The 25442-nt window shown below is 41.0% G+C and overlaps 2 protein-coding genes across 6 annotated transcripts in view; one reads left to right on the forward strand and one right to left on the reverse strand.

Moving 5' to 3' along the window:
- LOC139392614 (periphilin-1-like) overlaps positions 1-16743 on the reverse strand; it is a 52452-nt gene extending 35709 nt beyond the window's left edge. For all 5 annotated transcript variants that reach the window (XR_011629718.1, XR_011629719.1, XR_011629717.1 and 2 more), the window contains exons 1-5: positions 16699-16743; positions 16011-16081; positions 15418-15482; positions 12994-13212; positions 8179-8255 (exon numbers count right to left, since the gene is read on the reverse strand). Coding sequence is in view for 2 of the 5 variants with exons in the window: in XM_071140709.1 (XP_070996810.1) it covers positions 8179-8255; positions 12994-13212; positions 15418-15482; position 16011 (362 nt within the window). In the remaining 3 variants the exon portion in view is untranslated. The remainder of the gene's footprint in view (positions 1-8178; positions 8256-12993; positions 13213-15417; positions 15483-16010; positions 16082-16698) is intronic.
- LOC139392616 (zinc finger CCHC-type and RNA-binding motif-containing protein 1-like) lies at positions 16299-19517 on the forward strand. Its single transcript, XM_071140710.1, has 8 exons — positions 16299-16942; positions 17094-17207; positions 17536-17564; positions 17827-17938; positions 18030-18137; positions 18255-18364; positions 18596-18668; positions 18800-19517. Exons 2-8 carry the CDS (start codon positions 17124-17126, stop codon positions 18950-18952), a joined length of 669 nt encoding a protein of 222 aa, XP_070996811.1. The 5' UTR covers positions 16299-16942; positions 17094-17123; the 3' UTR covers positions 18953-19517.
- The last annotated feature ends 5925 nt before the right edge of the window (positions 19518-25442 follow it).

Below are 25442 nucleotides of genomic sequence, written 5' to 3' on the forward strand. Positions count from 1 at the left end.
GTTGCTCTCTGTGCAAAGGCTAAGCCCTAGTAGTTTTATCTTCCTAAACACACATCTGTGTTAGCAGCAGTAAAACCAGGAACATTAGTTTACCCTCCAGCCCTCTCTCTCCTCTCCTGTTGGGACTGTTGATCCTCTCTGGTTTGTTGCCCTCGCTGATGATGTGCCTCCTATACGACAGGCAGTAGAATGACCCAGCCAGCCAGGCAGGCAGGCCAAGGGGCAGGAGGGGGTATAAACAAATGAAAGGCACCTGGTCTCAGCGACCCCAGCCTGAACCTCATCTCCCCCCGTCCTCCAACCAACCAACCAGCAGCTTGGAGTGACCGACCTCACAAAACTTTAATGACCCAGGGGATGCATCCCAAATGGCCCCCTATCCCCTACATACTGCACCGTGGGCTCTGGTTAAAAGGGGTGCACTACACAGGGGAATGGGTACCGTTTGGAACGCAGCCAGGGTGTTGTTTGAAGGGGTACCTGACCTCGTCTGACCCCATCTGTGCTCAAAGGAAATGGCCACGTCTTTACTGCCGATATTACCCCTAAATATTAGCCTGCTACTTTCCCCTCTCTTCTGAGCTGGAACTGTGACCCCTGGCTGTTTAACACTGGGCTCTAACTGACCCACGGGGTGAAATGAAAAGCCTAGGTGTTAAATTAGAGACGGTTGTTCAAGCAGAACATATTTTGTTATATAGCTGCTGTGTTGATTAAGTAAGGTGGTTGCCCTCACACCCAAACCTGTGGTTACTGTATTCTATATATATATAGCTGCTGTGTTGATTAAGTAAGGCGGTTGCTCTCACACCCAAACCTGTGGTTACTGTATTCTATATATATATATATTGCTGCTGTGTTGATTAAGTAAGGTGGTTGGTCTCACACCCAAACCTGTGGTTACTGTATTCTATATATATATATATTGCTGCTGTGTTGATTAAGTAAGGTGGTTGGTCTCACACCCAAACCTGTGGTTACTGTATTATATATATATATATATTGCTGCTGTGTTGATTAAGTAAGGTGGTTGCCCTCACACCCAAACCTGTGGTTACTGTATTATATATATATATATATTGCTGCTGTGTTGATTAAGTAAGGTGGTTGCTCTCACACCCAAACCTGTGGTTACTGTATTATATATATATATATAGCTGCTGTGTTGATTAAGTAAGGCGGTTGCCCTCACACCCAAACCTGTGGTTACTGTATTCTATATATATATTTATATTGCTGCTGTGTTGATTAAGTAAGGCGGTTGCCCTCACACCCAAACCTGTGGTTACTGTATTATATATATATATATATATATATATTGCTGCTGTGTTGATTAAGTAAGGTGGTTGCCCTCACACCCAAACCTGTGGTTACTGTATTCTATATATATATATATATATTGTTGCTGTGTTGATTAAGTAAGGTGGTTGCCCTCACACCCAAACCTGTGGTTACTGTATTATATATATATATTTATATTGCTGCTGTGTTGATTAAGTAAGGTGGTTGCTCTCACACCCAAACCTGTGGTTACTGTATTCTATATATATATTGCTGCTGTGTTGATTAAGTAAGGTGGTTGCTCTCACACCCAAACCTGTGGTTACTGTATTATATATATATATTTATATTGCTGCTGTGTTGATTAAGTAAGGCGGTTGCCCTCACACCCAAACCTGTGGTTACTGTATTCTATATATATATATATATATTGTTGCTGTGTTGATTAAGTAAGGTGGTTGCCCTCACACCCAAACCTGTGGTTACTGTATTATATATATATATATATTTATATTGCTGCTGTGTTGATTAAGTAAGGCGGTTGCCCTCACACCCAAACCTGTGGTTACTGTATTCTATATATATATATATATATATATTGTTGCTGTGTTGATTAAGTAAGGTGGTTGCCCTCACACCCAAACCTGTGGTTACTGTATTATATATATATATTTATATTGCTGCTGTGTTGATTAAGTAAGGTGGTTGCTCTCACACCCAAACCTGTGGTTACTGTATTCTATATATATATTGCTGCTGTGTTGATTAAGTAAGGTGGTTGCTCTCACACCCAAACCTGTGGTTACTGTATTATATATATATATATATTGCTGCTGTGTTGATTAAGTAAGGCGGTTGCTCTCACTCTCAAACCTGTGGTTACTGTATTATATATATTGCTGCTGTGTTGATTAAGTAAGGTGGTTGCTCTCACACCCAAACCTGTGGTTACTGTATTCTATATATATATATATATATTGTTGCTGTGTTGATTAAGTAAGGTGGTTGCCCTCACACCCAAACCTGTGGTTACTGTATTATATATATATATTTATATTGCTGCTGTGTTGATTAAGTAAGGTGGTTGCTCTCACACCCAAACCTGTGGTTACTGTATTCTATATATATATTGCTGCTGTGTTGATTAAGTAAGGTGGTTGCTCTCACACCCAAACCTGTGGTTACTGTATTATATATATATATATTGCTGCTGTGTTGATTAAGTAAGGCGGTTGCTCTCACTCTCAAACCTGTGGTTACTGTATTATATATATATATATATATTGCTGCTGTGTTGATTAAGTAAGGTGGTTGCTCTCACACCCAAACCTGTGGTTACTGTATTCTATATATATATTGCTGCTGTGTTGATTAAGTAAGGTGGTTGCTCTCACACTCAAACCTGTGGTTACTGTATTATATATATATATATATTGCTGCTGTGTTGATTAAGTAAGGTGGTTGCTCTCACACCCAAACCTGTGGTTACTGTATTATATATATATATATTGCTGCTGTGTTGATTAAGTAAGGCGGTTGCTCTCACTCTCAAACCTGTGGTTACTGTATTATATATATATATATATTGCTGCTGTGTTGATTAAGTAAGGTGGTTGGTCTCACACCCAAACCTGTGGTTACTGTATTATATATATATATATATTGCTGCTGTGTTGATTAAGTAAGGTGGTTGTCCTCACACCCAAACCTGTGGTTACTGTATCATATATATATTTATATTGCTGCTGTGTTGATTAAGTAAGGTGGTTGTCCTCACACCCAAACCTGTGGTTACTGTATTCTATATATATATATATATATATATTGCTGCTGTGTTGATTAAGTAAGGTGGTTGGTCTCACACCCAAACCTGTGGTTACTGTATTATATATATATATATATATTGCTGCTGTGTTGATTAAGTAAGGTGGTTGCCCTCACACCCAAACCTGTGGTTACTGTATTATATATATATATATATATTGCTGCTGTGTTGATTAAGTAAGGTGGTTGCCCTCACACCCAAACCTGTGGTTACTGTATTATATATATATTTATATTGCTGCTGTGTTGATTAAGTAAGGTGGTTGCTCTCACACCCAAACCTGTGGTTACTGTATTATATATATATATATATATAGCTGCTGTGTTGATTAAGTAAGGCGGTTGCCCTCACACCCAAACCTGTGGTTACTGTATTCTATATATATATTTATATTGCTGCTGTGTTGATTAAGTAAGGCGGTTGCTCTCACACCCAAACCTGTGGTTACTGTATTATATATATATATATATTGCTGCTGTGTTGATTAAGTAAGGCGGTTGCCCTCACACCCAAACCTGTGGTTACTGTATTATATATATATATATATATATTGTTGCTGTGTTGATTAAGTAAGGTGGTTGCCCTCACACCCAAACCTGTGGTTACTGTATTATATATATATATTTATATTGCTGCTGTGTTGATTAAGTAAGGTGGTTGCTCTCACACCCAAACCTGTGGTTACTGTATTCTATATATATATTGCTGCTGTGTTGATTAAGTAAGGTGGTTGCTCTCACACCCAAACCTGTGGTTACTGTATTATATATATATATTTATATTGCTGCTGTGTTGATTAAGTAAGGCGGTTGCCCTCACACCCAAACCTGTGGTTACTGTATTCTATATATATATATATATATATTGTTGCTGTGTTGATTAAGTAAGGTGGTTGCCCTCACACCCAAACCTGTGGTTACTGTATTATATATATATATTTATATTGCTGCTGTGTTGATTAAGTAAGGCGGTTGCCCTCACACCCAAACCTGTGGTTACTGTATTCTATATATATATATATATATTGTTGCTGTGTTGATTAAGTAAGGTGGTTGCCCTCACACCCAAACCTGTGGTTACTGTATTATATATATATATTTATATTGCTGCTGTGTTGATTAAGTAAGGTGGTTGCTCTCACACCCAAACCTGTGGTTACTGTATTCTATATATATATTGCTGCTGTGTTGATTAAGTAAGGTGGTTGCTCTCACACCCAAACCTGTGGTTACTGTATTATATATATTGCTGCTGTGTTGATTAAGTAAGGCGGTTGCTCTCACTCTCAAACCTGTGGTTACTGTATTATTTATATATATTGCTGCTGTGTTGATTAAGTAAGGTGGTTGCTCTCACACCCAAACCTGTGGTTACTGTATTCTATATATATATATATATATTGTTGCTGTGTTGATTAAGTAAGGTGGTTGCCCTCACACCCAAACCTGTGGTTACTGTATTATATATATATATTTATATTGCTGCTGTGTTGATTAAGTAAGGTGGTTGCTCTCACACCCAAACCTGTGGTTACTGTATTCTATATATATATTGCTGCTGTGTTGATTAAGTAAGGTGGTTGCTCTCACACCCAAACCTGTGGTTACTGTATTATATATATATATATTGCTGCTGTGTTGATTAAGTAAGGCGGTTGCTCTCACTCTCAAACCTGTGGTTACTGTATTATATATATATATATATATTGCTGCTGTGTTGATTAAGTAAGGTGGTTGCTCTCACACCCAAACCTGTGGTTACTGTATTCTATATATATATTGCTGCTGTGTTGATTAAGTAAGGTGGTTGCTCTCACACTCAAACCTGTGGTTACTGTATTATATATATATATATATATATATTGCTGCTGTGTTGATTAAGTAAGGTGGTTGCTCTCACACCCAAACCTGTGGTTACTGTATTATATATATATATATTGCTGCTGTGTTGATTAAGTAAGGCGGTTGCTCTCACTCTCAAACCTGTGGTTACTGTATTATATATATATATATTGCTGCTGTGTTGATTAAGTAAGGTGGTTGCTCTCACACCCAAACCTGTGGTTACTGTATTATATATATATATATATATATATATATATATATATATATATTGCTGCTGTGTTGATTAAGTAAGGTGGTTGCCCTCACACCCAAACCTGTGGTTACTGTATTCTATATATATATATATATATATATATATACAGTGCCTTGCGAAAGTATTCGGCCCCCTTGAACTTTGCAACCTTTTGCCACATTTCAGGCTTCAAACATAAAGATATAAAACTGTATTTTTTTGTGAAAAATCAACAACAAGTGGGACACAATCATGAAGTGGAACGACATTTATTGGATATTTCAAACTTTTCTAACAAATCAAAAACTGAAAAATTGGGCGTGCAAAATTATTCAGCCCCCTTAAGTTAATACTTTGTAGCGCCACCTTTTGCTGCAAATACAGCTGTAAGTCGCTTGGGGTATGTCTCTATCAGTTTTGCACATCGAGAGACTGAAATGTTTTCCCATTCCTCCTTGCAAAACAGCTCGAGCTCAGTGAGGTTGGATGGAGAGCATTTGTGAACAGCAGTTTTCAGTTCTTTCCACAGATTCTCGATTGGATTCAGGTCTGGACTTTGACTTGGCCATTCTAACACCTGGATATGTTTATTTTTGAACCATTCCATTGTAGATTTTGCTTTATGTTTTGGATCATTGTCTTGTTGGAAGACAAATCTCCATCCCAGTCTCAGGTCTTTTGCAGACTCCATCAGAATGGTCCTGTATTTGGCTTCATCCATCTTCCCATCAATTTTAACCATCTTCCCTGTCCCTGCTGAAGAAAAGCAGGCCCAAACCATGATGCTGCCACCACCATGTTTGACAGTGGGGATGGTGTGTTCAGCTGTGTTGCTCTTACGCCAAACATAACGTTTTGCATTGTTGCTAAAAAGTTCAATTTTGGTTTCATCTGACCAGAGCACCTTCTTCCACATGTTTGGTGTGTCTCCCAGGTGGCTTGTGGCAAACTTTAAACGACACTTTTTATGGATATCTTTAAGAAATGGCTTTCTTCTTGCCACTCTTCCATAAAGGCCAGATTTGTGCAATATACGACTGATTGTTGTCCTATGGACAGAGTCTCCCACCTCAGCTGTGGATCTCTGCAGTTCATCCAGAGTGATCATGGGCCTCTTGGCTGCATCTCTGATCAGTCTTCTCCTTGTATGAGCTGAAAGTTTAGAGGGACGGCCAGGTCTTGGTAGATTTGCAGTGGTCTGATACTCCTTCCATTTCAATATTATCGCTTGCACAGTGCTCCTTGGGATGTTTAAAGCTTGGGAAATCTTTTTGTATCCAAATCCGGCTTTAAACTTCTTCACAACAGTATCTCGGACCTGCCTGGTGTGTTCCTTGTTCTTCATGATGCTCTCTGCGCTTTTAACGGACCTCTGAGACTATCACAGTGCAGGTGCATTTATACGGAGACTTGATTACACACAGGTGGATTGTATTTATCATCATTAGTCATTTAGGTCAGCATTGGATCATTCAGAGATCCTCACTGAACTTCTGGAGAGAGTTTGCTGCACTGAAAGTAAAGGGGCTGAATAATTTTGCACGCCCAATTTTTCAGTTTTTGATTTGTTAAAAAAGTTTGAAATATCCAATAAATGTCGTTCCACTTCATGATTGTGTCCCACTTGTTGTTGATTCTTCACAAAAAAATACAGTTTTATATCTTTATGTTTGAAGCCTGAAATGTGGCAAAAGGTCGCAACGTTCAAGGGGGCCGAATACTTTCGCAAGGCACTGTATATATATATAGAGATATATATATAGCTGCTGTGTTGATTAAGTAAGGCGGTTGCTCTCACACCCAAACCTGTGGTTACTGTATTCTATATATATATATATATATTGCTGCTGTGTTGATTAAGTAAGGCGGTTGCTCCCACTCTCAAACCTGTGGTTACTGTATTCTATATATATATTTATATTGCTGCTGTGTTGATTAAGTAAGGTGGTTGCTCTCACACCCAAACCTGTGGTTACTGTATTATATATATATTGCAGTCTTTAAATCATGTAGAATGCCTGAACGGACCTCAAAATGACTACCTAAAATGTACATTATCAGTGATCACTAAAAGGAGAACTCAATCTAATGACTTTAGTCCTGGTGATTATAGTTCAGGTCAAGAGTACAACTGCATGAGAAATACAGTTTGAACATCAGTCAACTTCAGGTTGAATCAGACCAAGTAATCTCTCAGTCTCTTCATGCATCTTTACCTTTCCACCATCACGACAGGTAAATACGCCAAGACAAACAACAACGGCCAGACCTAACCTAACTAACCGGATTACAGGGGGCCTCGGGGCGTGTGTGACTATCATAACCTCTCAACATTAACTTGATTTATGGCAGTAATTACTTTCTCTATTATTTCGCCTGAGGAACTGAAGAAGGTGAGAAGAAAGAACCTTGAACACCTGGCCCTTAAAATAACAGACGGGTCCTGCTGCTGCACGTACTTCTCCTGACCCCGGGACAGTCACAGAACCCTGCTCTGTCACACTCTGGCCATCACCTTACAACGTCGTAGTGTACGGACTGCCTTACACAGTTGTGACAAGACCTATGTCCTGTTATGACTCCTGTCATAGTGATGGTGCTGTCCGGAGGGTGACTCAGTAGACGCCATAGTTAACCCTGTATCTTCCTTCACCTCTATCATGTCAGGTTACACCAGACAGACAGACAGACAGACAGATAGACATGGGCTTCAGTCTACAGGGCTGATTGGGGAGGCTGTGTCAAAAAGACAGGTTGTCATGGTAAACAAGTGGTGCAACAATGCCATCTTCTGGTCACTTAGATAATGACAGTGCATAATTTTTTCCCTGGGGGGGGGGGGGGGGGGGGGGGGGTTCAGGAGAGCTACTTGTAGTGAAACAGAATGGTGATCAGTTTGGTTATACAAGGTTAGACTGCTTGAACATTAAACTCCAATTCTCCTGATGAAAGTTTCAAAAGAAATATCCAGGAGTGTGTGAGAGAGTTGAGCCTACCTGAACTCCATCTGGCGTGTTGTATGGGGGTCCTCTCTAGGAGGTGGTCTAGAAGGGTAGGGGTACGGCTCCTCCGGCTAGAACACAGACGCAGATAACTACTTTTATTGTTTCAATACTGAACAACATATCTACAGGTGTCCCATCCTGAGAAACACTGTGATGCTGTTGATTAGACAGTACTGAACAACATATCTACAGGTGTCCCATCCTGAGAAACACTGTGATGCTGTTGATTAGACAGTACTGAACAACATATCTACAGGTGTCCCATCCTGAGAAACACTGTGATGCTGTTGATTAGACAGTACTGAACAACATATCTACAGGTGTCCCATCCTGAGAAACACTGTGATGCTGCTGTTGATTAGACAGTACTGAACAACATACAGTGCCTTGCGAAAGTATTCGGCCCCATTGAACTTTGCGACCTTTTGCCACATTTCAGGCTTCAAACATAAAGATATAAAACTGTATTTTTTTGTGAAGAATCAACAACAAGTGGGACACAATCATGAAGTGGAACGACATTTATTGGATATTTCAAACTTTTTTAACAAAACAAAATTATTCAGCCCCCTTAAGTTAATACTTTGTAGCGCCACCTTTTGCTGCGATTACAGCTGTAAGTCGCTTGGGGTATGTCTCTATCAGTTTTGCACATCGAGAGACTGAAATTTTTTCCCATTCCTCCTTGCAAAACAGCTCGAGCTCAGTGAGGTTGGATGGAGAGCATTTGTGAACAGCAGTTTTCAGTTCTTTCCACAGATTCTCGATTGGATTCAGGTCTGGACTTTGACTTGGCCATTCTAACACCTGGATATGTTTATTTTTGAACCATTCCATTGTAGATTTTGCTTTATGTTTTGGATGATTGTCTTGTTGGAAGACAAATCTCCGTCCCAGTCTCAGGTCTTTTGCAGACTCCATCAGGTTTTCTTCCAGAATGGTCCTGTATTTGGCTCCATCCATCTTCCCATCAATTTTAACCATCTTCCCTGTCCCTGCTGAAGAAAAGCAGGCCCAAACCATGATGCTGCCACCACCATGTTTGACAGTGGGGATGGTGTGTTCAGGGTGATGAGCTGTGTTGCTTTTACGCCAAACATAACGTTTTGCATTGTTGCCAAAAAGTTCAATTTTGGTTTCATCTGACCAGAGCACCTTCTTCCACATGTTTGGTGTGTCTCCCAGGTGGCTTGTGGCAAACTTTAAACGACACTTTTTATGGATATCTTTAAGAAATGGCTTTCTTCTTGCCACTCTTCCATAAAGGCCAGATTTGTGCAATATACGACTGATTGTTGTCCTATGGACAGAGTCTCCCACCTCAGCTGTAGATCTCTGCAGTTCATCCAGAGTGATCATGGGCCTCTTGGCTGCATCTCTGATCAGTCTTCTCCTTGTATGAGCTGAAAGTTTAGAGGGACGGCCAGGTCTTGGTAGATTTGCAGTGGTCTGATACTCCTTCCATTTCAATATTATCGCTTGCACAGTGCTCCTTGGGATGTTTAAAGCTTGGGAAATCTTTTTGTATCCAAATCCGGCTTTAAACTTCTTCACAACAGTATCTCGGACCTGCCTGGTGTGTTCCTTGTTCTTCATGATGCTCTCTGCGCTTTTAACGGACCTCTGAGACTATCACAGTGCAGGTGCATTTATACAGAGACTTGATTACACACAGGTGGATTGTATTTATCATCATTAGTCATTTAGGTCAACATTGGATCATTCAGAGATCCTCACTGAACTTCTGGAGAGAGTTTGCTGCACTGAAAGTAAAGGGGCTGAATAATTTTGCACGCCCAATTTTTCAGTTTTTGATTTGTTAAAAAAGTTTGAAATATCCAATAAATGCCGTTCCACTTTATGATTGTGTCCCAGTTGTTGTTGATTCTTCACAAAAAAAATACAGTTTTATATCTTTATGTTTGAAGCCTGAAATGTGGCAAAAGGTCGCAAAGTTCAAGGGGGCCGAATACTTTCGCAAGGCACTATATCTACAGGTGTCCCATCCTGAGAAACCCTGTGATGCTGCTGTTGATTAGACAGTACTGGAGAACATATCTACAGGTGTCCCATCCTGAGAAACACTGTGATGCTGTTGATTAGACAGTACTGGAGAACATATCTACAGGTGTCCCATCCTGAGAAACACTGTGATGCTGTTGATTAGACAGTACTGAACAACATATCTACAGGTGTCCCATCCTGAGAAACACTGTGATGCTGTTGATTAGACAGTACTGAACAACATATCTACAGGTGTCCCATCCTGAGAAACACTGTGCTGCTGTTGATTAGACAGTACTGGAGAACATACAGTTGAAGTTGGAAGTTTAGCCAAATACATTTAAAACTCAGTTTTTCACAATTCTTGACATTTAATCATAGTAAAAATTCCCTGTCTTAGGTCAGTTAGGATCACCACGTTATTTTAAGAATGTGAAATGTAGAGATAATAGTAGAGATAATTATTTATTTCATCACATTCCCAGTGGGTCAGAAGTTTACATACACCCAATTAGTATTTGGTAGCATTAAATTTAAATGGTTTAACTTGGGTCAAACGTTTTGAGTAGCCTTCCACAAACTTCCCTTAATAAGTTGGGTGAATTTTAGCCAATTCCTCCTGACAGAGCTGGTGTAACTGAGTCGGGTTTGTAGGCCTCCTTGCTCGCACACACTTTTTCAGTTCTGCCCACAAATATTCTATAGGATTGAGGTCAGGGCTTTGTGATGGCCACTCCAATACCTTGACTTTGTTGTACTTAAGCCATTTTGCCACAACTTTGGAAGTATGCTTGGGGTCATTGTCCACTTGGAAGACCCATTTGCGACCAAGCTTTAACTTCCTGACTGATGTCTTGAGATGTTGCTTCAATATATCCATATAATTTCCCTGCCTCATGATGCCATCTCTTTTGTGAAGTGCACCAGTCCCTGCTGCAGCAAAGCACCACCACAACATGACGCTGCCACCCCCGTTCTACACGGTTGGGATGGTGTTCTTCGGCTTCCCCCTTTTTCCTCCAAACATAACGATGGTCATTATGGTCAAACAGTTCTAATTTTTGGTTCATCAGACCAGAGGACATTTCTCCAAAATGTACAATCTTTGTCCCCATGTGCAGTTACAAACCGTAGTCTGGCTCTTTTAATGGTGGTTTTGGAGCAGTGGCTTCTTCCTTGCTGAGCGGCCTTTCAGGTCGTGTCGATACAGGACGTGTTTTGCTGTGGCTATAGATACTTTTTGTTCCTCCAGCATCTTCACAAGGTCCTTTTCTGTTGTTCTGGGATTGATTAGCACTTTTCACACCAAAGTACGTTCATCTCTAGGAGACAGAACGCGTCTCCTTCCTGAGCGGTATGACGGCTGCGTGGTCCCATGGTGTTTATACTTGTGTACTATTGTTTGTACAGATGAACGTGGTACCTTCAGGCATTTGGAAATTGCTCCCAAGGATGAACAAGACTTGTGGAGGTCTCCAATTTTTTTTCTGAGGTCTTGGCTGATTTCTTTTGATTTTCCCATGATGTCAAGCAAAGAGGCACTGAGTTTGAAGGAAGGCCTTGAAATACATCCACATGTTCACCTCCAATTGACTCAAATGATGTCAATTAGCCTATCAGAAGCTTATAAAGCCATGACATCATTTTCTGGAATTTCCTAAGCTGTATAAAGGCACAGTCAACTTAGTGTATGTAAACTTCTGACCCACTGGAATTGTGACACAGTGAATTATCGGTCTGTAAACAATTGTTGGAAAAATTACTTGTGTCATTCAAAGTAGATGCCCTAACCGACTTGCCAAAACTATAGTTTGTTAGCAAGAAATGTGTGGAGTGGTTGATAAACAAGTTCTAATGCCTGCAACCTAAGTGGATGTAAACTTCTGACTTCAACTTTATCTACAGGTGTCCTATCCTGAGAAACACACAATGATGCTGCTGTTGATTAGACAGTATTTTCTAAAATATTATATTCAATCCTCTGTATTTGGTATTTTATTAGGATCCCCATTAGCGGTTGCAAAAGCTACTCTTCCTGGGGTCCGCAGCTACTCTTCCTGGGGCCCACAGCTACTCTTCCTGGGGTCCGCAGCTACTCTTCCTGTGGCCCACAGCTACTCTTCCTGGGGCCCACAGCTACTCTTCCTGGGGCCCACAGCTACTCTTCCTGGGGCCCACAGCTACTCTTCCTGGGGTCCACAGCTACTCTTCTTAGGGTCCATGCACCAATGAAAGTGATTGACAGAGCATCTTCTACTCAACATGTAATTCTTTATCTGAACACCAAGTGGCGTCAGAGGTTGAAATAAACTCCTCATACAGTTGGCTGTGTATATAATGGATTTTTAGCTGTACTATAATCATATACCCTATAACTTCAGCATTGACTGTACTATGAGCTAAATTCAGTCCTTCAATCAAATGCATTTATACAGCCGTTTTTACATCAGCAGATATCACAAAGTGCTTATAAAGAAACCCTGCCTAAAACCCCAAAGAGCAAGCAATGAAGATGTAGAAGCACTTTAGAGAAATATTTCTTGCAGTTTCTCAAATCATACTAACTACACCTGCATCGCTTGCTGTTTGGGGTTTTAGGCTGGGTTTCTGTACAGCACTTTGAGATATCAGCTGATGTACGAAGGGCTTTATAAATACATTTGATTTGATATGGGGCACATTCTTTTGTGCTTGTCAACCCAGCATGTACAGTAGATCGATGGTCAGATATTATGCTTCCTTGGCATGAGGCTTAGATTGTGCGTATACAATAATGGTTTATTCATTGTCTGCGCCACTTACTCTCCGGGAAGGTGGGATACCTCTGCGCTCATTAGGAAAATGAAGGCTGTCGCCATGGTAGCCTCTTTGATCCTCGCCATGGTAACCTCGAGGGCCTCCATTTGGATAAAAGCGAGGCCCGTCGTACTCAAACCCTCGATTGTACTCCTCGTCTGGCCTTCCGAAACCAGCCGGCCTCCTCTCTACAGGCCCTGCTCCAGCTGATCTGGGATATGGGGCCTACAATTAATTACATTTTGATGGGAAAGAAGAGAAACAAGATTAGGGTTATGTCCTCTAGAAAGCCATTTACTATTTTTATTTCTAGATGAAAAGGTCTATTTTAGAAAAAACGATGTATTGTAATTCTCAGTGAATCATAGAATGTATGTAATTTTCAGGATGGAAACAAGGCACAGTTGTTCTGTGGAGCTCAGGAACACAACTCTTCTCTTATATCAAGAGGTTGACCGATTAATTAGGGACGATTTCAAGTTTTCATAACAATTGGTAATCTGCCTTTTTGGACGCCGATTATGGCCGATTACAATGTAATCCATGAGTAAACTGCGTGGCAGGCTGACCGCCTGTTACACGAGTGCAGAGTCAAAAGGACCTTGTGGCTGCAATGAGCCAAGGTAAGTTGTTGTCTAGCATTAAACTCATCTTATATAAAAAACAATCAATCTTTACATAATCACTAGTTAACTCCAGATGGATGATGATATTACTAGGTTAACCAGCTTGTCCTGCGTTGCATATAGATAATGCGGTGCCTGTTAATTTATCATCGAATCAGAGCCTACTTCAACTTTGCCAAACGGATGATGATTTAACAAAAGCACATTAGTGAAAAAAGCACATTCGTTGAACAAATGTCCCCAACCATAAACATCAATGCCTTTCTTAAACTCAATACACAGAAGTATATATTTTTTTAAAACCTGCATATTTAGTTAAAATAAATGTATGTTAGCAGGCAATATTAACTTGGGAAATTGTGTCACTTATCTTGTTTTCAGTGTAAGCAGAGTCAGGGTATATGCAACAGTTTGGGCCGCCTGTCTCGTTGCGAACTGTGTTTCTTCCTAACAAAAACTAATTACATTTGCCAGAATTTTACATAATTACGACATAACATAGAAGGTTGGGCAATGTAACAGCAATATTTAGACTTAGGGATGCCACCAGTGGGTCTTCCAAATGGACCTAAATGGTTCCGTATTTCACGGAAAGAATAAACGTTTTGTTTTCTAAATGATTGTTTCTGGATTTGACCATATTATTGACCAAAGGCTCGTATTTTTGTGTGTTTATTATAATTAAGTCTATGATTTGATATAGCAGTCTGACTGAGCGGAGGTAGGCAGCAGCAGGCTGGTAAGCATTCATTCAAACACTTTCCTGCATTTGCGAGCAGCTGTTAACAATGCTTAAAGCACAGTGCTGTTTATGACTTCAAGCCTATCAACTCCAGAGATTAGGCTGGTAATACTAAAGTGCCTATAAGAACATCCAATAGTCAAATATATATGAAATACAAATGGTATAGAGAGAAGTAGTCATAATTCCTATAATAACTACAACCTACAACTTCTTACCTGGGAATATTGAACCACCAGCTTTCATATGTTCTCATGTTCTGAGCAAGGAACTCAAACGTTAGCATTTTTACATGGCACATATTGCACTTTAACTTTCTTCTCCAACACTGTGTTTTTGCATTATTTAAACCAAATCGAACATGTTTCATTAGAGACTAAATAGATTTGATGCATTATATTAAACTCAAACAAAAGGGTTCATTGTTCATTCAGTATTGTTGTAATTGTCAATATTACAAATATATATATAAAAAAAATTGTCCGATTAATCTGTATCGGCTTTTTTTTGGGGTCCACCAATAAATCGGTATCGGCGTTGAAAAAATCATAATGGTTGACCTCTAATATCAAGGCGGAGTTGAGTATTAATAACTAGTCGCATGATTTGCTAGCAACGACATTGAGTCACCATCAGTTGATACTTGAACAGATGTTCATTCTGAAAACGCTGGACAACTGCAGGTGCTGAAGTTCATAGTTTAATAACAGCTTTTATTTAATACAAACCACCGACTTCTTCCTCATTTGTGTCGATCAACTTTTGTGCCAATTGAATCTCAGCTGATTAGTACGTCAAGGCCACTAGAACTAGAATTTCAGCACCTCACAGAAGGAACGGTAAGTGTTTTCAGAAATATTCACAAGTATCGAATGACGGCGAGACCATGTTGTTGCTAGCAGATCGTGCAACCAGTTATCAATACTCACCTCCGCCTCTATACAAGAGAACGGAGTTGAGCGTTCCTCAGCTAAGTTCTGTTAAGTATTATAATGGAAAGTAAATTAGTACAATTATAAATATATAAACCAAACAACATTTTCCACAGGCAGAAACTCTCACCGGTCTGTCTGGTAGGAAGCGTTCATCGTAGACATCCCTCATGTTTCTGTCTCTCCTGTAGGCCACTGCAAAGTAGACAGCAGGGGAGGTTTAGGGTGGGTGTCATTTGTGGAACGTTCCAACAGGAATCTGTTCCAAAAACATTGTAAAGTACAAGGATGCCAACAAACAACATATACAAAGTATCATGATCAATTCACCTGGCTAACTAGCTGCCGAAAAAGCATCAACTCACCACGTAGCTTATTCCTAATGTTTGTCCATAGGCTACCAGAGTGAGAACAGACATTTTTCAGAACAAACATGGTGACTGAAAAACTTAATGAAATAGCCCACCCCCTACCCGGTATCTTATTCTGCCACTATACAACTTCGTATGCGTTGTTTGTTGGCAACCTTGTTATTTACAAAGTTTTTGGAACAGATTCCTGTTGGAACGTTCCACAAATGACACCCACCCGTTCACACAGTTAATGACAATCACGGTTGTGGTAGGTGTTCATGAATATGCCTACATGTGGACCTGGTGGAATTGTTTAGTATGCAGAACCGGAAACCTTTTTGGGGAGGAAAGCAATATATTTTCCACTTACTTGTTTTGTCTGGACAAGTCTATGTAGTAGTGTTGGGAGTTGGTTATGCCAATAGAGACAGTCAATACTAACTGGGGGAAAAGAGAAGATGTTACGTATTAGTTTGACAATACTGCAAGGCGCGCGCATTAGCTATTAACAATGTAGGTTAGGAAATCCCAAGCATAGAGATATGTCAAATCAGTATGTGTGATAGTAAGGAAACTACTGTAGCTAATAGCTAGCTCTGATCCAGAAGTACTGGCAGGATGTTAGCGCGCGTTCCTCTGAGGCTCAGCCATAATCTTTGGTTCAGCGTTAGAAAACCGCACTAACTCCTAGCTAACTACTACTACTCCTCCTCCTCTTCTTCTTCTTCTTTCAAGCAAACCTTCAACCACTGAGATTAGTGATATGAAAACACCCATTTCTACTGGCTTGCTAATTAGCTACCGTATTTAGCACATAACGTTGTTCTAATATATATTTCGCAGGTTGTGTAGATTTAACTGCTAGCTACGTATGCTTACGTTAGCTAGCTACATGCTCAAGCTAGTCCACAGTCCATGCTGAGTTAATTCGCTCAAAACGAAATCAGTATTTAGAACAAATACATATTTACTAACACAAACATTTAGACACGCTATAAACAATACGCACGTTGGAGAAAATAAAGTCGTCTTCACAAAAGATATGAAAACAAGCTCACCATAGCCTACTTTTCACCTTCTTCCGGTTGGCGCATGTACACACTGAATTTGGATTGGATTGACAAAAAGTCTGTCACGTGAAACGTCATATTCCTGTGACGACGAACAGTTCTCGTTTGTTTTTGGCAGCTAGATAGCAAACACATGTTACTGAGATTGAATAACTAATAGAAAGCAACATATTTACCAATGTTTTTGCCCACACTACTCAATAACTATAAGTCACCAATGTTGTCTCTTTAGGTAAGTGATTTATTCGATTCCTTGAATGTGTATTTCCAGGTAATATACATCGGATTCGAGCTAGCATCACGGCTAGCTTGCATATCGCTCAATGAAATAGACAACTAACTAGCTTCAATCTGAATATTCATCACCATGAATCTGTTTTCAGTGACTGTCTCACTCTGACGGTGAAGTCAAGATGAGTGGTGGTTTGGCTCCCAGTAGAAGCACAGTCTATGTGTCCAACCTGCCCTTCTCTCTAACCAACAGTGATCTACACAAGGTAAAACATTTTTTTACCTCTATTTAACTAGTCAGTTAAGAACAAATTATTATTTTCAATGACAGACTAGGAACAGTGGGTTAACTAATGCTAGGGGGCAGAACGACAGATTTTTACCTTGTCAGCTCAGGGATTCGAGCTTGCAACCTTTCGGTTACAGGTCCAACACTCTAACCACAAGGCTACCCGCTGTAATATCTTCATATATAGAGTAATGGAATAGAACTACTTAACCCCTCCCTACCACTATTTCACAAGTTCGTGATCCTGCTGTTTATGCCATTTGGAAAAATAACCTCAAATAATGTCTTGGATCTTTTCATTTCAGCTTTTCACCAAATATGGAAAAGTTGTGAAGTAAGTTACTGGTTTCAAAATAATGAGCTATACAAAGCTCAAATACAAACCAAAAAATGGTCACATGCTTCGTAAACGAACAGTGAACTTCCTAGTTACGGGTCTGTTTCCAATAATGCAGAGTTAAAGATAAAGATGTTTTTTTTTAAATAGTGACACGATTAATAAATACATAGTGAATAACTAAAAATCTATAGCAAAATCTATAGCTATGTTGGTATTGTGGTGATCAGAGAAGATAATGATGGTCTCATGCTTTCAGGGTGACAATAGTCAAAGATAAAGAAACACGCAAAAGTAAAGGTGTGGCTTTTGTGCTCTTCCTGGACAAAGAGTCTGCACAGAGCTGCTTTAGATCGCTCAACAATAAACAGGTGGGCATTTTTCCTCTCCTTGTTTTCATAAAAAGTTACGTATCTGATGTGTTGTTTTTGTGTTAAAGTCCCCATCTTTTTCGCCCCGCAGTTGTTTGGAAGAACAGTGAAAGCGAGCATTGCAATCGACAACGGGCGAGCAACTGAATTTATCAGGAGGCGAAACTACACAGACAAGTCCAAATGTTACGAATGTGGGGTAAGTTGATACTCTCTACCTAGATAAGCCATCTCCATTTCCCTCTTCATCCATCCGGAATGTGTAGCCGGATGTTAGTGCTATTTATACAACATTTCTGTCCTTTTCACGTCATAGGATACAGGGCACTTAAGCTATGCATGCCCCAAAAACTTGCTTGGTGAACGAGAACCCCCGAAGAAGAAAGAAAAGAAGAAGAAGAAAAAGGTTGAAGAGCCTGATGAAGTGTAAGTGTCTTATCAGGACATTGATGCCTCTCTACCGTGTTTGCAAACGGCTATGATCGTGGTCAACAGCAGCGTGTCCTTGATATTAACAGTAACTGTTCTATTTCAGATGGACTTTAGTTCAGAGATTCTTTGTTTGATTGTGGTGTCGTATTTGTCATTGTTTGTGTAGTCCTCTGTGTGTGTTTTTGTTTCTATGACTTTTCTACTTTTTCCCTCTGTCGTTTACAGAGAAGAGGAGGAAAGTGAGGAAGAGGGAGAGGACCCTGCTCTTGACAGCTTAAGTCAAGCCATAGCATTCCAGGTAAGTGCACAAATGTACTTCAAGGGGGAAGTTAGTAGGCTATTGTATTACTTGAAACCCTCTATTTACTTGGTATTTGTCCTTATCTGACCCCTCTTTTAAAATCGCACATGGGATCATGTGTTCCACAGCAAGCACGACTTGAGGAGGAGCAGCATAGGCGAAAGCAGACGGCCTTTGTGGCTGAGGAGGCCGGTCAGGAGGCTTCCACATCGGACGACTCCAAGAAACCCAGGATCAAAAAGAGTGTCTACTTCAGTGACGAGGAAGAACTGAGCGACTGAGGGGATTTCACAGATATAATTCAGACTCTTGAGTAGCAAATATTTGAAAATGAACGGGGGGACATTCTGTTTGTCAAGATCTGCAAGGACATCATCGACCTGAGAAAAGAAAAGAGAAAAGATGTGTTTGATGAAAAGGGTTGAAAAGGGTTACAGTGTACCATTTAGTTGAAGTCCACAACTGTCCACAACTGTTTCTGTATCAGTATTTGTTCTGATCCTTAGTGTCCTTTTTATAATGAGGACTCCGCCACTGTTCTTCGCAGGCATTGGGACAATGTGATTGGAGATGAACTGTGTTTCTGCGCTTTTCTTTTCAACAGCTGTGTAAATACACCATAGTTGTTTTACTGTCTTTCACCCTTCCTATGTGTGTCAATATTAGGGGAAATAGAACTATTCGGTTTAAAGATAGCCTTCCCCATCTTTAGGTGAATGCACAATTTATTTGAAAAAGGTATTGAAACACCAGTGAAAGAGTAGAACACCACAGATGGCATGTGGTCTTTCACAATAATGAACCACACTTTTGCTGATAAATAGGAATAAAGAACATTCAAGTCATGAACATTCCTTCCCGCATTTCAATATTGATCACAGCTCCCCATCCACCAGCTGCTAACCAGAGGCAAGGTGTAGTAAGGTGTGTGTACTGTAGTGTTGCCCTAATGTGTCCACCGAGCTTCTCACCATATTCCATGTTCTCTAGCAAGGCAACATTCCTTCCTGTATTTCAATATTAATCTTCCATTCTGTGGGGGCTACTCTTCCCCTCCAATAGCTGTTGACAGTACAGTTTTTTTATTTTTTTATTTTACCTTTATTTAACCAGGCAAGTCAGTTAAGAACAAATTCTTATTTTCAATGACGGCCTGGGAACAGTGGGTTAACTGCCTGTTCAAGGGCAGAACGACAGATTTGTACCTTGTCAGCTCGGGGGTTTGAACTCGCAACCTTCCGGTTACTAGTCCAACGCTCTAACCACTAGGCTACCCTGCCGCCCGACAGTAAGGTGGATGTTGTCCTGATGAGTGCAGTGTGCACCTCTCAAATACGACGTGTTCCCTATCAGAGAGCAAGAGCTCCATGTGATGGAGTGTCCTGACAGGAAGCCAGGCGGTACAGGCTGCAACTCTCAGCCCTGGCACATTCTGATTTATACCTGCAAGGCCACGTCTGTCTGTTAGGCAGGTCATCTTCAAGAGCTACCTTTTAAAGCAATGAGATGGGATGGGAGGAGAGCCACTGAAGTTACGTTATAAAGATTTATGGTTTAGAAATGTTTGACAACTAAATACAAGGTGAAATACATAATTCACTTTTCAGTTCTGTCATTCATTTTTCTAACCCCAGTTATTAACTATGTATATAATATGTAGCCTCTCCATCACAGTAGGAAACATGAATAGGGCTTAACATTCAACTATGCAATAATGTTAATGTCATTTGCACTATATCTGTCTATTGCGTTAAATGTCAGATCATCATAAATCAAAAGGATGGAATCTCATTTTCTCCACCGCCGCAATAATGATTGGGAATTCACCCGTCGAAGACATTGAACAATCTCAAGAAGTTTATGATAAAATGTCAAATGACACCTCATTAGACCCTAATAATGCATAATTACTGTTACATTAGCGTATGTGTTACAAAGACGAGTGTTATTACAAATGTATCAATTCGAATCAGGAATGTCTGTTCCTGTCTGCGCTATATCCTCAGGAAATGGCTTCAAATGTGATTGGACAAACCGCGTCATGTGACCATCCTCCAACTGGAGTTTCCACGACAGCTGGGAGCCGTGCGATACCTCCTCGCGTATTGCTTTCTTAAAGAATACGTAGGGACTGTCCTTATTTCAACATCCGCAAACAAACTTTTGGCGGCATGGGAGACAAGAAGAGTCCAACCAGGTAATGTCTGACTCATTCATTGCGCTGATGACATTGATGCTTGGAAGTGGACACCATGACACATAATTGAAACAATCCTCTCTCTGTGTGTGTGTGTGTGTGTGTGTGTGTGTGTGTGTGTGTGTGTGTGTGTGTCTGTGTGTGTGTCTGTGTGTGTGTGTGTGTGTGTGTGTGTGTGTGGGTGGTAGCCGCGGTGTAGCAACCATGGCGGACTGTCTGTTTTATTGCAGTGTCAAATCATAGCGCGAGCTCGTAAAACAGAACAATTTCGGAACACTGAATGGATCATCTTCCCAGATGTTTGACAACGCGAGCATATAGCCTACACATGATGCACACGCAGCACCCTGAACTGGGGATGTGAAACTGATGTGCTTTATGTCCTTTTTGTTTTGTTCGAAGGCCGAAGCGTCAACCAAAGCCTTCGGCGGAAGAGGGAAATTGGGACTGTAGCGTTTGCACATACAAGAACACCGCGGAGGCTTTCAAGTGCATGATGTGCGATGTAAGGAAAGGGACGTCAACACGGTACGTGGATACGATTCATTTTGCTCGATGATAAATGCTATTATGTTCGTGCAAATGGATAGTCTACACGCGTATTTTCTAAGTATTGTTGTATCAGGTTGTGTCCATTAATTTTAGTTTATGAAATGATGCATGTAAACATGAGAAATCTGGATGTATTTTACGCTGCACAGTGTGTGCAGTGTGCGATTGTCTAGTAACCTCATTTGTATTGTGTTCCATGGAACAGCATGGATGCTGATTATGAAATGGAGTGCATCTAAGAACACAGGGAGTATCCTTAAAAAACATGGTCATCACTATAATCTATTGTAATTAGAAAAACAACCTCTATTTGTACGCATAGTCAAGCACAATGCAAAAACAAGTTTTAAATTAATGTTCCTTGTTGATACTAACTCTATGTAGGCCAATTCTGAGGACAATCGGCAATAATACGTGAATGTCTTTATCTACAATAGAGAGGTGAAGTGACATGACCAGCTATTATGCAATCATTATAGAGTAGTTACCAGGTCTCTCTTGAAAGAGATGCTATCTCAATGAGACTACCTGAATAAATAAAGATGAAATAAATACAAATCATGTCACAGTAGGTCCTTCCCCTGAAACTAGGCTACCCTTGCCTTGAAACTAATCATGAAAAATGCTCTGTAATCACGTGTCATCGTTGTTTGAAGAAGGATGTGGAGCCAGGTCCGATGTGTTAATTGAAAAAAGGTTACAGGTAGTTCGAGTTTCACTCTGATTCATAGCTTCCTTTGAAAACTTGAACTGCAACTTTCCTTCCAGACTAGAAAGGCATAGCATGGTGGTGTCCCAAATGGCACATTATTCCCTATGTAGTGCACTACTTGATCTAACTTTTCTCCCTCACCTGCTTTAAGCACCAGCTGTCAGCAGCTCACAGATCACTGCACCTGTACATAGCCCATCTATAAATAGCCCAAACAACTACCTCTTCCCCTACTGTATTTATTTATTTATTTTTCTCCTTTGCACCCCAGTATTTCTACTTTGCACACTCATCTACTGTCAAATCTACCATTCCAGTGTTTTACTTGCTATATTGTATTTACTTCGCCACCATGGCCTTTTTTTGCCTTTACCTCCCTTATCTCAACTCATTTGCTCACATTGTATATAGACTTATTTTTCTACTGTTTTATTGACTGTATGTTTGTTTTACTCCATGTGTAACTCTGTGTTGTTGTTTGTGTCGAAATGCTTTGCTTTATCTTGGCCAGGTTGCAGTTGTAAATGAGAACTTGTTCTCAACTTGCCTACCCGGTTAATAAATAAAGGTGAAATAAACAATGTAAAAAAGTATGCTCACAGCCATGGGGATTGGAATAACAAGGATGGAATATCTCAGGTTTTGTGTCTTTCATGTTATAATGATGAAACCCATGAGAGTGTAATGTGTGGGCATCCCAAATGGCACCCTATTCCATGTAGTGCACTACATTTTCAGAGATTTTTGTAGTTCGTTCCAGTCATTGGCAGCAGAGAACTGGAAGGAGAGGCGGCCAAAGGAGGAATTGGCTTTGGGGGTGACCAGAGAGATATACCTGCTGGAATGCGTGCTACTGGTGGGTGCAGCTATGGTGACCAGCGAGCAGAGAAAAGGCGGGACTTTACCTAGCAGGGTCTTGTAGATGACCTGGAGCCAGTGGGTTTAGCAACGAGTATGAAGCGAGGGCCAGCCAACGAGAGCATATAGGTTGAGTAGGGTGTTGGATGCTATTTTGTAAATGACATCGCCAAAGTCTTAGATAAGTCTCTTAGATGGTCATGAACAGAAGCTAGTTGATATGCTCACATCCTGTCTGGGGTTAAAATGACCTTAACACCTCATCTGAGTGGAGAGAGAGAGAGAACATTAGTCTTCTAGAGCACACACACACACTGCGCACACACACACTACACACACACACACACTGCAGACAATCACACACTGGGGTGGCAGGTAGCTTAGTGGTTAGAGCGTTGGACAAGTAACCGAAAGGTTGCAAGATCGAATCCCCGAGCTGACATGGTAAAAGTCTGTTGTTTTGCCCCTGAACAAGGCAGTTAACCCACTGTTCCCCGGTAGGCCGTCATTGAAAATAAGAATTTATTCTTAACTGACTTGTCTAGTTGAACAAAGGTATAAAAAAAAGAAAATAAACAAAAAGACACGCTTTGATAAGGCTGGTGGTGTTGATGAAGTCAGGGGAAAAGGGGAGGGGGAGTGGAGGGCAGGAGGCAGGTTGGTATTTAATCATCACGGCTCTCGTCATCCATCTTATGTCATGGTGGTAGAGGATCTAGTGGTCCAGGGGACATCATCCATATTATGGCATGGTGGTAGAGGATCTAGTGGTCCAGGGGACATCATCCATCTTATGTCATGGTGGTAGAGGATCTAGTGGTCCAGGGGACATCATCCATCTTATGGCATGGTGGTAGAGGATCTAGTGGTCCAGGGGACATCATCCATATTATGGCATGGTGGTAGAGGATCTAGTGGTCCAGGGGACATCATCCATATTATGTCATGGTGGTAGAGGATCTAGTGGTCCAGGGGACATCATCCATCTTATGTCATGGTGGTAGAGGATCTAGTGGTCCAGGGGACATCATCCATATTATGGCATGGTGGTAGAGGATCTAGTGGTCCAGGGGACATCATCCGTCTTATGTCATGGTGGTAGAGGATCTAGTGGTCCAGGGGACATCATCCATCTTATGTCATGGTGGTAGAGGATCTAGTGGTCCAGGGGACATCATCCATCTTATGTCATGGTGGTAGAGGATCTAGTGGTCCAGGGGACATCATCCATATTATGGCATGGTGGTAGAGGATCTAGTGGTCCAGGGGACATCATCCATATTATGGCATGGTGGTAGAGGATCTAGTGGTCCAGGGGACATCATCCATATTATGTCATGGTGGTAGAGGATCTAGTGGTCCAGGGGACATCATCCATCTTATGTCATGGTGGTAGAGGATCTAGTGGTCCAGGGGACATCATCCATATTATGGCATGGTGGTAGAGGATCTAGTGGTCCAGGGGACATCATCCGTCTTATGTCATGGTGGTAGAGGATCTAGTGGTCCAGGGGACATCATCCATCTTATGTCATGGTGGTAGAGGATCTAGTGGTCCAGGGGACATCATCCATCTTATGTCATGGTGGTAGAGGATCTAGTGGTCCAGGGGACATCATCCATATTATGTCATGGTGGTAGAGGATCTAGTGGTCCAGGGGACATCATCCATATTATGGCATGGTGGTAGAGGATCTAGTGGTCCAGGGGACATCATCCATCTTATGTCATGGTGGTAGAGGATCTAGTGGTCCAGGGGACATCATCCATATTATGGCATGGTGGTAGAGGATCTAGTGGTCCAGGGGACATCATCCGTCTTATGTCATGGTGGTAGAGGATCTAGTGGTCCAGGGGACATCATCCGTCTTATGTCATGGTGGTAGAGGATCTAGTGGTCCAGGGGACATCATCCATCTTATGTCATGGTGGTAGAGGATCTAGTGGTCCAGGGGACATCATCCATCTTATGTCATGGTGGTAGAGGATCTAGTGGTCCAGGGGACATCATCCATCTTATGTCATGGTGGTAGAGGATCTAGTGGTCCAGGGGACATCATCCATCTTATGTCATGGTGGTAGAGGATCTAGTGGTCCAGGGGACATCATCCATCTTATGTCATGGTGGTAGAGGATCTAGTGGTCCAGGGGACATCATCCATCTTATGTCATGGTGGTAGAGGATCTAGTGGTCCAGGGGACATCATCCATCTTATGTCATGGTGGTAGAGGATCTAGTGGTCCAGGGGACATCATCCATCTTATGTCATGGTGGTAGAGGATCTAGTGGTCCAGGGGACATCATCCATCTTATGTCATGGTGGTAGAGGATCTAGTGGTCCAGGGGACATCATCCATCTTATGTCATGGTGGTAGAGGATCTAGTGGTCCAGGGGACATCATCCATCTTATGGCATGGTGGTAGAGGATCTAGTGGTCCAGGGGACATCAT

The sequence above is a fragment of the Oncorhynchus clarkii genome, chromosome 33 (genome assembly GCF_045791955.1).
Source record: "Oncorhynchus clarkii lewisi isolate Uvic-CL-2024 chromosome 33, UVic_Ocla_1.0, whole genome shotgun sequence".
In the NCBI taxonomy this organism is placed as follows: Eukaryota; Metazoa; Chordata; class Actinopteri; order Salmoniformes; family Salmonidae; genus Oncorhynchus; species Oncorhynchus clarkii.

Excerpts from the sequence above, each read along its gene's own strand:
- LOC139392616 (XM_071140710.1), top strand. The coding sequence starts at position 17,124 with ATGAGTGGTGGTTTGGCTCCCAGTAGAAGCACAGTCTATGTGTCCAAC. Across the intron at positions 17,208-17,535 it reads CCAACAGTGATCTACACAAG|CTTTTCACCAAATATGGAAA; the intron begins GTAAAACATTTT and ends TTTTCATTTCAG. Across the intron at positions 17,939-18,029 it reads GATCGCTCAACAATAAACAG|TTGTTTGGAAGAACAGTGAA; the intron begins GTGGGCATTTTT and ends TTCGCCCCGCAG.